The 16,069-nt window shown below is 34.0% G+C and overlaps 4 protein-coding genes across 5 annotated transcripts; all 4 read left to right on the top strand.

The window, feature by feature from the left end:
* The first annotated feature begins 909 nt into the window (after window positions 1-909).
* On the top strand, window positions 910-3,242 carry LOC17888761 (EPIDERMAL PATTERNING FACTOR-like protein 6). Its single transcript, XM_006295601.2, has 3 exons — window positions 910-1,346; window positions 1,471-1,517; window positions 2,834-3,242. Exons 1-3 carry the CDS (start codon window positions 1,157-1,159, stop codon window positions 3,077-3,079), a joined length of 483 nt encoding a protein of 160 aa, XP_006295663.1. The 5' UTR covers window positions 910-1,156; the 3' UTR covers window positions 3,080-3,242.
* Window positions 3,243-6,183: 2,941 nt separating this feature from the next.
* Window positions 6,184-8,112, top strand: LOC17890212 (CBL-interacting serine/threonine-protein kinase 11). The gene has a single exon (XM_006294197.2). The coding sequence runs from the start codon at window positions 6,555-6,557 to the stop codon at window positions 7,851-7,853; it is 1,299 nt and encodes a 432-aa protein (XP_006294259.1). The 5' UTR covers window positions 6,184-6,554; the 3' UTR covers window positions 7,854-8,112.
* A 2,442-nt stretch (window positions 8,113-10,554) lies between these two features.
* On the top strand, window positions 10,555-12,519 carry LOC17889860. The gene is made up of 4 exons (XM_006294340.2): window positions 10,555-10,715; window positions 11,097-11,235; window positions 11,474-11,607; window positions 11,709-12,519. Exons 1-4 carry the CDS (start codon window positions 10,576-10,578, stop codon window positions 12,415-12,417), a joined length of 1,122 nt encoding a protein of 373 aa, XP_006294402.2. The 5' UTR covers window positions 10,555-10,575; the 3' UTR covers window positions 12,418-12,519.
* Window positions 12,520-14,054: 1,535 nt separating this feature from the next.
* On the top strand, window positions 14,055-15,719 carry LOC17890015 (LOB domain-containing protein 13). 2 transcript variants are annotated; one of them, XM_023784986.1, is made up of 3 exons: window positions 14,055-14,173; window positions 14,285-14,564; window positions 15,117-15,719. In XM_023784986.1, the coding sequence occupies exons 1-3, from the start codon at window positions 14,160-14,162 to the stop codon at window positions 15,645-15,647; spliced, it is 825 nt and encodes a 274-aa protein (XP_023640754.1). In that variant the 5' UTR covers window positions 14,055-14,159; the 3' UTR covers window positions 15,648-15,719. The 2 variants fall into 2 exon arrangements, with proteins under 2 accessions (XP_023640754.1, XP_023640753.1); XM_023784985.1 differs by having other exon boundaries at window positions 14,055-14,564.
* The last annotated feature ends 350 nt before the right edge of the window (window positions 15,720-16,069 follow it).

Raw genomic sequence — 16,069 nt, 5'->3', positions numbered from 1 at the left:
TTAAACCCTAACGAAAGAAACAAGAATCAAGAACTTATATTATATAACTAACCACGCAAAATCATACCTCATGAACGTGTGGTGACACACACCACAAAAGTGTATACTATACACACATGCATATAAATATGTATAGCTTGGAAGATTGCATAAAGCAAATTCTGAGGAACGGAAGGGTACAATGACAGAGAGTATAGGGTGCAGGAGAATCTAACCCCCAAACTTAGCAATGCTTAGGTACCTTTCTTAATTACTTCTCTCTTCCTACACTCTTTCTTCGTCTTCTTCTTTTCCCCCCTCCAACATATATACAGTAGAACATCTATAAATTAATACTCGATAAATTAATAATCTCTATAAATTAATAAATATCTCCGGTCCCAAGTTGGGACCAGTGTAATTTTAGACATATTTCGATAAAATAATAAGATAATAATTTTTTTGAAAATCCTTTGTAAACATATGGTCCCATCAATATTATAAATTAATAATTAGGTAAGATTTTGAAAATATATGTATATATAGACACATTAGTTTTTGTTAGATTTTATTTATAATATTTTACTATATGAAAAATAGTTAGCATTATCTTTTAATACATAATAATTATTATTTTATTTGTAATTGATTACATAAAATACTAATTATCATGATTAAATCTTATTTTAAAATACTATCTTGAAAATATTTTCCAAATTAGGAATATCTCTCTATAAATTAATAATTATTAATTTATCGATAAATTAATACTTCTATAAATTAATAGATTTTCATGGTCCCAACATTATTAATTTATAGAGGTTTTACTGTATAATTTTTATCTTCTTATTTTTCTTTTTCTTATATTATATAATATATAGTTTCTAAATTTAAATTGCACTTTTTTTTTTTTGCAGTAAACCCCTCCTTTGTTCTCTCATAATCGACTCCTTGTGTTCTTTCTCTCTCTCTCTCAACCACTCCCAATACTCCCTCTCGTTTTTTGAGAAAACCCAAACCATAAGAAACCAAATCACATTTAAAATCTTGATTTGTATTTTCATCTCTGGTTTTATATACCCACCAAGTTTTTTTGTAAATTTTTTTGCATGGAGGAGTTCATAACTAATCTCTGCTAGCTTCTTCTTAGGTGGGGTTTTCAGGAAGTTTCGTAATCATGGGTTTCGAGAGACCATCATCATCATCATCATCATCATCATCATCATCATCATTATCATCATCATTACCAACATCATTACCAACATCAGAAAACTCAAGAGCCAAGCTCAGTCTCTTCTATATATTCCTACTCTTTATCGTCTTCTGTTTGACTACTACTACTACGTTCATTACTTCCTCTTCTCCATGTAAGCCCTGTTCCTTTTTCTCGTTTTTATTAATATTATCATCTTTCTTCAACATAATTATCGTACGTAGCATATAAATCACTAGGGTACAATTTATGTATATTATATTGTTGTAAAAATGCAGATATTAGGAACTCTTACTCTGAGAAACTAGGGAACTTCTATGCACAGGTTCGTAAGCTTTCTTTTAACCTCTTACTAGCTAGATCTCTTGCGTGATCCAATATAATTATTTCCCATTTTTCTTTTTTTGGTGCTGTTCATGAGTCAATAATTAGTTTTGGAAGATTCAAAAACCATGTTAAAACTTTGACATAACTATAGCCACATATTATCCAAAAAAATAAAGTTTAGTTTCTGTTTTCTCCTGATTCAAGTAACTTTGAAGGACAAGATTGATGTTGAATCATCATCATCATAACTAAAGAGATATATTTTTTAAAAATAATAAAAGCTTATAATGTGGGGGTCTCTAAAAGGACAACACAAACAAAAGGGGTTGTGGCTAAACTGCGCTTGAACAGTAAGCGACTGTGACGGCATATGTCGAGAGACTGAATGGGCATGCAGAGATGCCTGCCATGTAGTCCTATACTGATTCTAAGCCGTCCGATTCGTTTTCATGCGCACACGAGGACAAGGACAGTACTCAACTTTTGGTCCAGTTCACTTCTTCGTGGGACCCTGCCTTGCGTCTGTCTCTGTGTTTCGATCTCGATCGAGAGAGTGAGAGTGGTAATAATATTTAGTAGTTTTGCTCTTGCTTGCCCCCACGGTGCATGTTAACCTATGACACCCTCTTGGAACTACTCAATCTCTCTGCCCTTTTTTGGTAATGTGCGTAGCGCTTTTTCCGGAGCGGTATTCCCGCGTCTTGTCTCCACACCCCCCAGCCCTGTCTTTAAAATGTTTTTTACCTAAACCGCGTATTTTAGCAAAATCTAGCGCACGTTAGCAAATAGTGTGCGCATGTTAGCAATATAATCTTTTGCTGAGTTCACTGTTTTAAAATTCTGATCAGGAAAAAGTATGAATCAATTATAGAATCGATTTTTGTGATGGCATATGTGGATTTGCCATTTTTTAAAAAAATCTTATGGATATGACTTTTTTTAAGTTATAAAAATGCGATTAAACAAGCGTTTGATCACGTTTGATCTATTATGTTTGTGTTTAGTCGGTTACATTTGTTCTTACGATTTAATATTTGTTATATAATATGTATCTTAGAAAAATAATCAAAGACATTTTTAAGTGTTCAAAAATGACAAATCCATATGATTTTCGCAAAAATATATAGTTGCCTTAGAAAATAGCATTTTTTTGTAAGAATCCCAAAAAGTATAGAAATAATCTTGATAACCTTTACATTTGGTTTTGTGTTACTGTGTCTTTTTATTTAGTCTTAGGATATATATGTATGTATACTTTTGATATATATTTTGTGGAAAATGTGACAAAATATGTCGTTTTGAGTATGTGATCAGGAGGAGGGAAAGAGCACAGTAGTGATAAAGAACACGAGAAAAATCGGTGACCGGAGCAAGGAGGCGGAGCAAAGGAGGATTTTAAGGGGATTGGGGTCATCTCCGCCAAGGTGCTCATCAAAGTGTGGAAGATGCACACCGTGCAGGCCTGTGCACGTAGCAGTGCCACCGGGCACGCCTGTCACCGCCGAATACTATCCTGAGGCTTGGAGATGCAAGTGTGGCAACAAGTTGTACATGCCATGATCGTTAATTATATATATTTATACGTACTCACATATATACATTATATATTATTATATATATATAAATGATCTATATGTAGGTTTGACGGTTGTGTCTTAATTCTGATGTCTCTACTCAAATATTAATTATTTGCTAAACATGTTTCTAAGAGTGAAAACTTTTGATGATAAACTGATATGATTCTCGCATATGGTTCTGTATGTACTACAATTACTTTAGGTTTCTAAACAAATGATACATGATTAATCATTGTCTTATTCAACATACGGGCTTCTTAATATCACATAGGTATAGGCTCATCATATGTGGAATGATATTATACATAAGCAAAAAGCCCAATAACACTTTACTTAGCACGTAATATGAATCGATCATGCTTCCAAGAAAACTATAAAAACATCTAGTTCCGGGACTCGTTGATTCCATTTACATTTTGCAACGATTTCAACGAACTCAAATAATCTAATCATCTATATACCAATAATATCTAAGAATGCATATGCTTACGTATTCTTATACCCTATATGATATATTACTATCAAAGGATTTTTAAAGTCGTAGTCATATATGTATATTCATTGACTGACTAATTCTTCTTTCCTATTGAAAACTAGACTTTTATGTAAAATTTGATCACGATGTGAGTATGAAGTATGGATCCGTCAACTGCCCATGAATTTTTTTCTTCTTCTTCTTCTTTTTAAAAGAAAAAGATTATACCGACGCGAGCGACCAAAGATTTTTATTTTTTGAGTAACCGACAAAAGTATAATAATATACTAGTATAAAAGAGGAATAATTAGTCAATTAGATTATAAATTATAGAGAAATAATTAGTCTGCAATCAGATTAATAATAGGGAATTTTATATTTTATGCCACTTTCAAAACTCAAAAAATTAAAACTGCCACTTTCCACATACTATTTTCTCAATTGCCATATTAGATAAATAAAATGACAGTTTTGTCCTCTTATATGCTTTGTTTTGTTTTAGTGGTGCAGGAAAAAGTAGATACAGATGGGACCATTTTTCTGACTTGGAAGAACAGCATTTAATGCAAAACATAATGCTTTTATCCAAAGAATATTAGAATAGTGGATAATTACAAAGTAAATTAATAGATGAAATCCAGATCTCGAATATAGATTCATGGAGGACAAAATGATAGAGAAAATTTGAGGAAGAGAAGAAGGGTTGAAGAAGAAGAACAACTAGATTTCAGTTAGGCCCACAGAATAGACAATATGTTCAATCTTCTCATACGGTTGTCCATCATTAGTGTAATCTGTTATGTTGTCTACAAGGATCCTAAGTAACAAATTGTGTCCATCAATAAAAGGACGAATGGTAAAACATCCAACAAAATATAGATGGTCCATCTAATAGTTTACCTAGGCTAAGGAGCGTTGTCTACTGGACTAACTGATGGACAACTTTGTTCTGTAGATTTGGTAGACAATATGTAATGTTAAAGGACGACTTACGATAGACAAAATGGCAGAGATAATTTGGATAAGGGAAGAAGGGTTGAAGAAGGAGAACATCCAGATTTTTGGTTAGGCCCACAAGATAAACAAGATTTTTAATCTCCTCATACGGTTGTCCATCACTGGTGTCATATGCTATGTTGTCTACATAGATCCTAAAGAACAAAATTTGTCCATCAATAAATAGAAAATAGAAAGGATGGAATGGTAAAGCATCCAACAAAAATATAAATGGTACATCTCATACTTTACCTGGGATGAGGAGGGTTGTCTAATGTACTAGCTGATGGATAGCTATCTTCTGTAGATGTGATGGACAATCTGTTAAATTAACGTTAGAGGACGACTTATGATGGACAAAAATCTCATGGACAGAATTTGGTATAGATCTGGTCCATAAATACTTACATTGACGAGTTCTGATGAACAACTCCACCTGCGTTATTTGAGCCAAAATCGGTCTCAGAGAAGTTATGGCGTGTTGGGGTTTGAGATTTTTGCCTACGTGTTCACCGTCGTTGAGTGGAAACGCGGCGGGATGTGGTTCGACATCCATTGAATCTGAAGTAAGAGGTGGTGGGATTAATTTTCATGCAAAAATATTAGATAGCGTGAGTTTTTTTTCCATTGGGTTTTTGGGAGAGATGAAAATTAAAGTAACCGAACAAAAATATTTGGGGAAGATGAAGTAGAAACGACACAGTAAGAAAACAAAGACAGAGGTAAGAGAAGGAAAAAAAAAAGCTGAATTGTGCAGATTTATTAAAGAAAGGACAAAACTGTCTTTCTTTGTATTGCTTGTGGCAAGCGGGAAAAACTTATGGGAAAAATGGCATTTAATAAAAGTTTTGTTACTGTACATGGTATAAAGTACAATTTTCTCTTAATAATAATAATGGGATCATATCTCAACACTGATTTTTTTTCAACGGCCGGTACACAATAACCCCTGAATCGTCCAGCTGGAAGCCGGCGTCGACTTATTCCACCGTTGTGATATCGCCAAGTGTTAAACATTAGGACACCTGCCACAGTCTCGTGAAACATGTTGTGTGTTTTTTTATTAACTCAACCAAGTCAAGTCGTTATCTTCACTACCTAAAAATTGAATGAAAAAAAAAAAACCACGTGAAATGAGACACGCAAATACTGATCAACGAAAACACATATTTGCTGGAAGATTGATGTATCATAATTATACAAGATTCTGAAATGAAGATAAAGGAGGACCAAAAATGATATGAATTAGGTCGATATTGCTATTGAGTATGACCTTAATGAGGTCTACATTGCTGCTAGATTTGAATAAATGAGGTTAACTTAAGTTTGGTTTTTGAAAAGTTAAGTGGGTTTAACCTAAGTTTAGTTAACACATTTACAAATGAAGATCACTTATCAGTATATGATCTAGTTAAAGGTTCATATTATATATTGCTTCGGGTTATCTATATGAGGTTAATTTAAGTTTGGTTTATAAACGTTTTTTCTTAAGTTTGTATATACATATTTTCGTACGTAAACTTCTTACTCTTATCAAACGTATCCAAAACATTTTATTTTTTTTGGGCAAACATTTATTATCTAAATTGACAACAAATTAAATTCTTTCAACTGTTAACATCCCTATAAAAAAATTATCCATTTAGGAAAAAAAAGATAGCTTCAGTTAAACACCTGATTTAGGCATCTCATATTGCTTTCACCCTTTCTTTATTCTTCTATCCGCGTTCAAACCACAAAATTCTCGTCCATTTAAATACGAACCTAACCACTCCCCCTTTATTTAAAAACTCATCGATTCCATAAAAAGTAAACCCCAAAACAAAACAAAAACAAACGTCTCCAACAACAAAGAAGACTCAGCAAATAGGTACGTGATCATCACATTCTGCATTTACGCGCAAACGAAACGGATTCAAATAATCCACCAGCTAGCTCGAAATCATCATTTTGAATCAATCATCATCGATCTCTGGCTTCTAAAACCATGCCAGAGATCGAGATCGTCCCGGGCGGGGACAACACCGCGGCGTTATTCGGTAAATACGAGCTCGGAAAGCTTCTCGGATGCGGCGCCTTTGCGAAAGTCTACCACGCACGCGACCGCCGTACAGGACAAAGCGTAGCTGTGAAGATTCTCAACAAGAAGAAGCTATTAGCGAATCCAGCACTAGCCAACAACATCAAACGAGAGATCTCTATCATGAGAAGATTATCTCATCCCAACATCGTTAGGCTACATGAAGTAATGGCGACGAAAGCGAAGATCTTCTTCGCTATGGAGTTTGTTAAAGGAGGAGAGCTTTTCAATAAAATCTCTAAACACGGTCGTCTCGCTGAAGATCTAAGCCGTAGGTATTTCCAGCAGTTAATCTCAGCCGTTGGTTATTGTCACGCTCGCGGTGTTTACCACCGGGATCTCAAACCGGAGAATCTATTGATTGACGAAAACGGGAATTTAAAAGTTTCCGATTTCGGTCTCAGCGCTTTAACGGATCAGATCAGACCCGACGGGTTGTTACATACCTTGTGTGGTACTCCGGCGTACGTCGCACCGGAGATTTTGTCGAAGAAGGGATACGAAGGTGCTAAGGTAGATGTGTGGTCTTGTGGAATCGTCTTGTTCGTTCTCGCCGCCGGTTATTTACCGTTCAGCGATCCGAATCTGATGAATATGTATAAGAAGATTTACAAAGGAGAGTATCGTTGTCCTCGATGGATGTCGCCGGATCTGAAACGATTCGTTTCTCGTCTTTTAGATAATAATCCAGAGACGAGGATCACCATCGATGAGATTTTGATAGATCCTTGGTTCGTTAAAGGAGGTTTGAAACAGATCAAGTTCCACGACGAGATCGAGAAAGATCCGAAAATGGAATTGGAAGCTGTGAAGAATTTAAACGCGTTTGATTTGATTTCGTACTCGTCGGGATTGGATCTGTCGGGGTTGTTCGACGGTTGTAGCAGCGGTTCGATTGGGGAATCGGAGAGGTTTTTATCGGAGAAGTCGCCGGAGAAATTGGCGGAGGAGGTTGAGGGGTTCGCGAGAGAGGAGAAGCTGAGGATGAAGAAGATGGAGGAGGAAGAGTATGGGTTTGAAATGGAAGGGCAGAATGGTAAATTTGTTATCGGAATTTGTATTTCACGTTTGAATGATTTGCTTGTTGTGGTGGAGGCGCGGCGGAGAGGTGGTGATGATGATTGTTACAAGGAGATGTGGAATGATAAACTCAGGGTTCAACTTTTTCGCGATTGCGATCAGACGCCGCCAAACGCCAGTGTTTGAAAAACGCTACTAGCGTTTTGGTTTGGTTGATTTGCGTTTCTGTTACGGTTTTTTTTTTTCATTTAGATTTTATTATCTTCGTACCAAAAAAAGGAAAAATAAATTAACAATAATATGTGTTTAAATACTGTACCAAATTGTAGGTATCTTTTATTTTGTGTTTATTATTATACGTGTTACTAAATTATGTACAACGAAGTCTAAAAATGCATTTTGTAGAGATTTTACTCTTTTGTATAATGAAGAAATTGTTCTTCTATTTAAAGTTTGGATTTATAACTACCTGTTTAGAAAAAGGGCAAGTATTTTAGACCACATTATTAATCATAGTTTTATTAGATTAGAGCTAAGTATACTAGTGTATGTCCCAAACATCTTTTCAAACTCAGCAGCCTTCCTCTTTCTAAAATCAGCACCCTTCGTCTTTTTACCGACGTTGTTTCGTGGAAGAGACAAAAATGGTCTTCAGTTCCATTTGAGCTTCGCATACTTGCTAATCTTAGCTGAAATAATATTTTGACTTTGAGTACGAAAAGCAACCAAAGTTTTATGCCCAACCTTCAACAAATCCTGGAGAACTTTTCTGAAGTTCTTATCTCTTGTGATGATCATAACATTATGAGGCTTAACATTAATAGACATATAGTTGTTTTAACCTCTGAATAAGTGCATTTCTTAAAAAATTTGTTCAGTTTCAATTTGAAACAATTAACTTTACATAAACTGAATCAAAATTTATCACTTCCAAATCAAACCAAATCAAAGGTTTGTAAATGTCTAAGTTTTTCTTTTTAAAATGTCTAAGTTTATTAAACAAATCAATAACTCTAGAAAAATTCGAAGAGGTCGAAGAATTTTTAAAATGTGTCCAAACTTTATAAAGGTTTAATTTGTCAATTTCAGATTTCTATTTATCCCATTGAACTTCTTAGTTCTTAAAATCAAAATTGTTTTTTGTATCATTTAATATATGAAATGATTGAATTGGAGTTCCACATCCAGTGATACAAAAAGTTAAAAAGGTATGTACAGTAATTCCTTACAAAAACTCAATATTCAAACAAATGTATGCAGCTTTTTGTGATAAAATGCTATTATTGTCCACTCGATTACAACTCAAAACGAGTGAATGTTAAGGAATCATTATCATTATTAAAGCATCATCATAAGCACCAGCCTTTCTCATCATATGTTTGGCCGATTTATTTGTTATTAAAAGAATATCACTTCTTTTTTTATTTAGTTTCATGTGCTCATTTGAAAACCCACCTTTTGGTTTAGGCGCAAAAACATATAAAAGATTAGGTATGTTTGGTCTGAATTAGGAAATTAGATAGAGGAAAAATGTGGTTTACGAAAATGAAAACCTCTTAAAAATCAAATTATATTAAAATTTATATTATTTTCTATAATTTACTCTTGAACCACTTTTTTGGATGTGAAGATGACCACATCAAGCATATGGTAATGGAGTACTTTAAAAATTAACAGTTGCCATTATAGAATCTGAGAAAAATATGAACGTAAAATTCAGCCATAAATGGATAGTACATTATAGCCATTAGTACATGACCAGATTTGAGCTATACTTGCCTAGAGATTATATCAAACAAGATTAAACACATAGTTAATTAAATAAATTAGAATTTTAACAACTAATTGATCTTATCTAAATTTTCAATGAACAAAATTTATGAAAATCAACTCTCTTTTCCTAACGAAATGAGGGAGTCTTGAAAATCTACTTTTTCTAATATTCTACTCCTTTTCCAAATGTTTTTACGAATTTTGAGTCTTTTATGATCTTAACAATTTGTATTTGTTCTAATATTATAAAAGCAACAAAACTCTCTTTGGTTACTGTGATAACACTTTCTCTTGTTCATGTGCATATTGTCGTGTGTAAAGATTGTCGGTAATAAAATTCCACAAATTTAATCAAACTAAAATTTTATATTTATTTAATAAAAAAAACTATTTTAATATGTTTAAACCACATCAAATATTTCCTACAATAAAAAACATTAGAATCAAACCTGATATCATATGACTTTTATTTACAATTTGTTTTTATAAAATCAAAATAATTATATATCTAATATTATGTAAACTTTTCTATATTTTCTATGTTTTGGACTAGAATTGTATTAATTATTAAAATAAATACATTAGAATGTGTTTTGTAATTATATAACATCATAAATGGTTCAATAGAACAATTTTCTTATTTTGTTTTTTTGAAACTAAAAATATAGAAAAGCAATGTGTTTTGTAATGAAATAACATTATAAAAAAAATTATATCTTAATTTTTGAAAACATAAAAAATTGCTTTTTTTTGAATTTTTATATCGGTCAACGCCGGCCAACGTTGGTCAACATTGATAAAATTGGTCAATGCCGGATTCCGGTCAACATTGTGATGTTGACCATATGTTACCATGTAGTTAGCATATGTGGGTATGTAATATATCTATTTCATGTAGTTAGTCCTATATTTATAAATTTGGGATGTGTGGTCATGTATTCTTGTATAGTTGGTGTGGGTGAGTATTTTTTTTTTTTTGGATAAAAATTAATAGAAGTTAAATAAACTGGGCTATCCAGTAAAAACTATGGGCCTTAACGATAACTGGCCCAATACTGTTCATACAGATAATAAACATGTGCCGTTTAATGCAACGGTCGAATTGAAGCGAAGTGATAGAGAGAGAGAGACAAAGATGAGAGAGAGAAGGGGAAATCGGAAAACCCTAGATCCCGCCGGTGAGGATGGTGTCACCGGAAAAGAGGGAAAGGGCTTCTTCGCCTGCTACCTCTTGACCTCTCTGAGCCCTCGCCATAAGGGTCAAACTTATATCGGGTACGTTCTTCATTTCTGATCTTCTCTTACTTTTTTCCCCAATTCGAGAGTCTCATTTTTTCTTCGGTTGATTTGATAAATCCAAACCCCATTTTAATCGATCTTGATGACTGGTGTGTTGAATCAAACTCTGGTTACTTCGGGGAGACAAAAAGTTACATTTTTTGGGGGGTTTATTTGATTGTCTTTACAATCTGATCCGACCCATTTGATCTTGAAATCAAGACTGAACGAAAAGTATCTTAAATTTTGATCAGAATTAGGATTTGTGAGTGTTCGAAATGTTGGATTGCTGCTTAATGTTGATGTTCTATGTGATGGCAATAAACTGTGGAAGTTAAGTTCAAAAACAGATTTTACAATGATCTTGGTTTTGTGTAGGTTCACGGTTAACCCGAGGCGGAGAATAAGGCAGCACAATGGAGAGATTACTTGTGGTGCTTGGAGAACAAAAAAGAAACGTCCATGGGAAATGGTTCTCTGTATCTATGGTTTCCCAACCAACGTCTCTGCCCTTCAGGTCTTTTGTTTTCTCCCTTGCAGATATTTCGACTTAAAGATCGTATTTTTCGATTCCCATGGACAAAGTTTTTCGGTTTTAGTCTCATTTGTTACGTATGTACACTATCACTTTGAAATTGGGGTATTAGGCTTAGGAATTGGGAAGAGATATGGATTAGTAATAGGTTAGATAAATAGTAAGGATAGAATGGTTTGCTGTTAGATTTAGTCAATCTGATGTGGAAACTTTGTTGCAGTTTGAATGGGCTTGGCAGCATCCGAGAGAATCGTTGGCAGTGAGAGAAGCTGCTGCTGCTTTCAAATCCTTCCCTGGGATTGCAGGCAAGATCAAGCTTGTATACACAATGCTAAATCTTCCGGCTTGGAACAGGTTAGGAAGCTTTATTGTTACTGTTATACATTGCTGCTATCCATTTTTACTTATCGGATTTTTGACATAACGTATATATCTCTCTCTGTCTTGGTGACCAGTTTAAACCTGACAGTCAATTATTTCTCATCAAAGTATGCACATTATGGTGGTCTTGCTCCAAGTTTACCTCTACACATGAAAGTCGAAGTTTGTGCGATGGAGGATCTTCCATACTTCACAAAGCTTGACAACAGTTCTCAACCCGAAGATGATGAGAGTCCTGAGGTTAATGAAGAAGCGGAGGATGAAGATAGCAACCAAAGCCAACCTGGGAATTCAGGTGCAAGCTCACAGGATGACTTGTATCCGGGTGAGAAGGAACTTCATGACCGGCATTTTGAAAAAGCGAAAGAACCCGTAACTGTATTGGATGAAGACAGATTAGCAAATTTCAGTGGTTTTGGGTCATTAGAAGAAGAGGCTGTTGAAGATGAAGTATCACATAGCCCTGTAGGATCCATTGAAGTTATGGATAAAGAACCCGAGACTGTATTCGTTGACAGATTAGCAAATTTCACTGGTTTCGGCTTAGTAGAGATCGTTGAAGATGAAGAAGTATCACATGGAACTGTAAGAAACACTGAAGCTATGGAGAAAGATAGTTGGATAAGAAGGAACCTTATCACCTCGACGACGACTGAGGTTGACGTTGAGGTGATAGATCTGATGACTCCATCACCAAGCTGTAGAGCTGGGTCGTCTATGAAGAGACGAAGAGTTTCTGAGTTTATAGATTTAACTAGGTCTCCTAATTTCATAGAGTTGTAGAAATAATACACAATATGTCACTTGTGTGTGTGCAAATCAAAATCAACTTTCTTGTAATTTTCTTTTATATATAATAAAAGATTTCAAACCTTGTATCCAAAATATTCAATAAAACACATTGTATGTAAATGAGTTGCTCTGTCTCTAATTTGCCTAATATAAGATTTAGATTGGGATATAAGATTTAGATTAAGCATCTAGATGCTCAAACAAATGCACTTATTAAGTCTATATAGATAGTAATGAAAAATTGAACATGTGTGTGTCTCTCTCTCTATGCTGTCACTTTCTGAATCGCATAATCAATGTTGTTAATTAGGAAAAAAACCATATTAAGTCTCCCACTCTCCCTTATTGCGTAATCTCTAGTTATATTTTTTGGTGCTTTCTAACACCTCAAGTTTTGGTTCCCGTAGAAGATAATTAATTTCTGCAAATACATGATATATAACTCTTTATAGTTAAACTACACATGTAGAGTTTATGTACTTAATACTTGTATGTATCAGTTTACAAAGACTAGTTACGATAGAGCGTAATATGAAAAATCGAATTCCCATTATCGAAGAGTGTGAAATTGATGAGATCGGCAGTAACCACATGTTCTCTAGATGTTGATTAGTGTTGACTTTTATATATTCGTGTGTGAAGTGTGCATGTTAATATGTTAATAGTAGTATATGTTATGATATGTTAAAGACGTGCGAGTACTTGACACGAGAGAAGAAAAACACGAACCATAGTTTTTGTAATTACGGTCAATGATTTACACTAGAAAAATGGTTTTAAGCATTTAATTTTTGGTGTTTTTAGATGGAAACATCCTTCACGTGTACTCACATGTCCAATATTTCCAATTTCTTTCTTCTTTCGTATTAGATTTTTTCTTCTTCTTTTTACAGTTTTGACATAAGTAAGTTGCAACAAACACGTGAACAGGTTGACCAAAGAATAGAAAAAACAATGTAAAGGTTCGGTCTCTCCCAATTATTTAAACGTAACTCTTGAACATACACAATGAGTTTAATCTTTACACTATTAGCAGTTAGCACCAAAATTAGTCTTTTTAAAAGGTAATGTTTGATCTAGATTCGGACTGAATCTGATCATCCCGGTACGTTTCATCCTGATTGTAGAAACCTAGTGCTACCTAAATATCGAGTATTGTTGACTAATGAGTTGAGACCAAGTATAGTACAAGGATTGGTACAATTGCACCATGTTTTTCAATCTTCAACTAACTTTCTTTAACCACCTACCTTTAAAGGTTATATATTATATGAATTGTTTTTGATCGTTGGGTCTTGATCTTTATTTAGAAATGGGTTTATATATCATATGGTCAGAATATGGAAAAACAAAAAACATTAATGAATTGAGCATTGTTAAAACTTTAAATCGTCGGCAGTATTTGTTTCAATATTTGATTACCTATTGACGATAGATTTGTATCTCAAGAGTTAATAATCTCCTTCCAAATCTCGAACTCGAATATATTGATAATTAATATATCTTAACGTACAAGAGCAAGACATTAATTTTTTAATAATCAAGTATTAGATCATACTATAGTATATATATATATATATTTCCATGTTAAATAAAGAAAGATCATTTAATACACACACCCTAATGACTCTCCTCTCTTTCTAAAGAAACTATATTGCTTACATTTCTCCTCTTCTTCTTTCTTTCTTTCTTCTCCTTCCTCCATTGATGCTATAATTACTTAGCATGCGTTAATGTCCAGAGAAAGGTAAAAATCAAATCAGACATATATAAATCTTTCTTTATGATCTTTTGAGATTTATGATCAATCAACTTGGTGTTGGTGGTGGTTTGAAATAATGAATGGAAACAACAACAGGGAAGGATTTGGAGAGTACTACGAGATCGTCAAGAAGATAAAGAAAGATCCAACTTTCGAAACCACGACGGATCATGCCGTGATGGGCATCAGAAGACATGTGGCCGTGCCTCCGGGGACGACGTTGAACACCGTTACCCCATGCGCCGCTTGTAAGCTCCTCCGCCGTCGTTGCGCCGAGGAGTGTCCTTTCTCTCCTTACTTCTCTCCCCACGAGCCTCACAAGTTCGCCGCCGTTCATAAAGTCTTTGGAGCTAGTAACGTTTCTAAGATGCTTCTGGTACGTACTTGCATATATATGTTTATAACTTGAGTACTCTATACAATCATATCTGATTAATGGGAACATATAGCTGAACAGATCTACAACTTTAATTTCGTTTGACTCTTTCTAAAATCTAATTAAAACAGTAATTTTCTAGTTTATAATATAGTCTAGGTGGTTTAACTAATTGAGATAGGTAGAATATTTCATAATATTAGATGCACATACTAATAAGATTAATGGAACTTGTTTTATATTGTTCATAATATTAATGAAGCTATATACAGTAATTATATATAAATACAAAAAAATTCTTAGAAGATTTTTATCGTTATTTTTTTATACTAACTTACCATTAATTTTCTGTTTCAAAAAAAAAAATTACCATTAATTTTGTGAAATGTATAAGAATGATTTAATCTTAATTACACATTACATTTTGGTATATTCCTCCTAGATACAGTACTTTCAAAACTTAAGTAGCTTGTATAATTAGAACATAGGTAAATAATATGCACATGCATGTAATTTAAGTAGGGACTAAAACTAAAAGTGTTGTCATCGCAGGAAGTAGGAGAGAGCCAAAGAGGAGACGCAGCGAACAGTTTAGTGTACGAAGCAAACCTTAGACTGAGAGATCCAATCTACGGCTGCATGGGAGCAATCTCAGCTCTTCAACACCACATTCAGTCTCTTCAGACCGAACTCACGACCGTTCGTACAGACATCCTCCGTTACAAGTACCGAGAAGCCACAACCATCACTTCTCTCCAAAACAACAACAGCTTCAACAACACTACAACAACATCATCATTGAGCTGTGATCATCATCATGGTCTAGCCTCGGCGATTCTCCTCCCACCACCACCTCCACCTCCTCCTCCCCCACGACCACCAAGGTTGTTGTCCTCTCACTCTCATCAGCCTGCTCCACCGCCTACTCCACCGGCTTCTTTGCCGTCTCCGTCTATGGTGTTGTCGTCTTCGTCTTCTTCAAATTCATCAGCCACCAATTCTATGTATAACCCTCCTCCGTCTTCGGCGGCTGGATACAGCAATTCTATGTCCAGTGATAATAATGTTCATTACTTTGATTAAATCAGAATTATGTGTTTGTTAATTCTGTGTTTTTATACATTTTTTATATACTATTTTATTCTTAATTCTTAATCAGTACACGCTAAACCTTTTTATATGTGTCATATGATATGTGATCATACTCTTTTTTTAGGTTCCTAATTAAGTATAGTCATCTAGTTGAACAAACTATACAGGATAACAAAAATAATTAAGTGAATAAACAGACGTCATGTTTGATTTAGATCAATCATATACAAATACGTACGTAGTATCGGTTTTTAATAACTAACAGCTGTTTCCCTTAACTTTTTATTAAAATTAGAGCTAATCATTGTCATTTTTTCATATATATATATATATATATATGAAATTTTGTAATTTTTCCTAAAATGAGAACCCAAATTTAAATGGGTAAAAAAAAACATATTCGTGAGGGTTGA

Source organism: Capsella rubella, unplaced genomic scaffold (genome assembly GCF_000375325.1).
Source record: "Capsella rubella cultivar Monte Gargano unplaced genomic scaffold, Caprub1_0 scaffold_4, whole genome shotgun sequence".
Classification (NCBI taxonomy): Eukaryota; Viridiplantae; Streptophyta; class Magnoliopsida; order Brassicales; family Brassicaceae; genus Capsella; species Capsella rubella.
The sequence above is the reverse complement of the archived record's forward strand: the minus strand, read 5'-3'. Positions and strand labels throughout refer to the sequence as shown.

Coding starts and splice junctions, on each gene's coding strand:
- LOC17888761 (XM_006295601.2), top strand. CDS start 1,157: ATGGGTTTCGAGAGACCATCATCATCATCATCATCATCATCATCATCA. Junction 1,347..1,470: donor CATTACTTCCTCTTCTCCAT/GTAAGCCCTGTT, acceptor GTAAAAATGCAG/ATATTAGGAACTCTTACTCT. Junction 1,518..2,833: donor TAGGGAACTTCTATGCACAG/GTTCGTAAGCTT, acceptor GTATGTGATCAG/GAGGAGGGAAAGAGCACAGT.
- LOC17890212 (XM_006294197.2), top strand. CDS start 6,555: ATGCCAGAGATCGAGATCGTCCCGGGCGGGGACAACACCGCGGCGTTA.
- LOC17889860 (XM_006294340.2), top strand. CDS start 10,576: ATGAGAGAGAGAAGGGGAAATCGGAAAACCCTAGATCCCGCCGGTGAG. Junction 11,236..11,473: donor CCAACGTCTCTGCCCTTCAG/GTCTTTTGTTTT, acceptor ACTTTGTTGCAG/TTTGAATGGGCTTGGCAGCA. Junction 11,608..11,708: donor AATCTTCCGGCTTGGAACAG/GTTAGGAAGCTT, acceptor CTTGGTGACCAG/TTTAAACCTGACAGTCAATT.
- LOC17890015 (XM_023784985.1), top strand. CDS start 14,265: ATGAATGGAAACAACAACAGGGAAGGATTTGGAGAGTACTACGAGATC. Junction 14,565..15,116: donor ACGTTTCTAAGATGCTTCTG/GTACGTACTTGC, acceptor TTGTCATCGCAG/GAAGTAGGAGAGAGCCAAAG.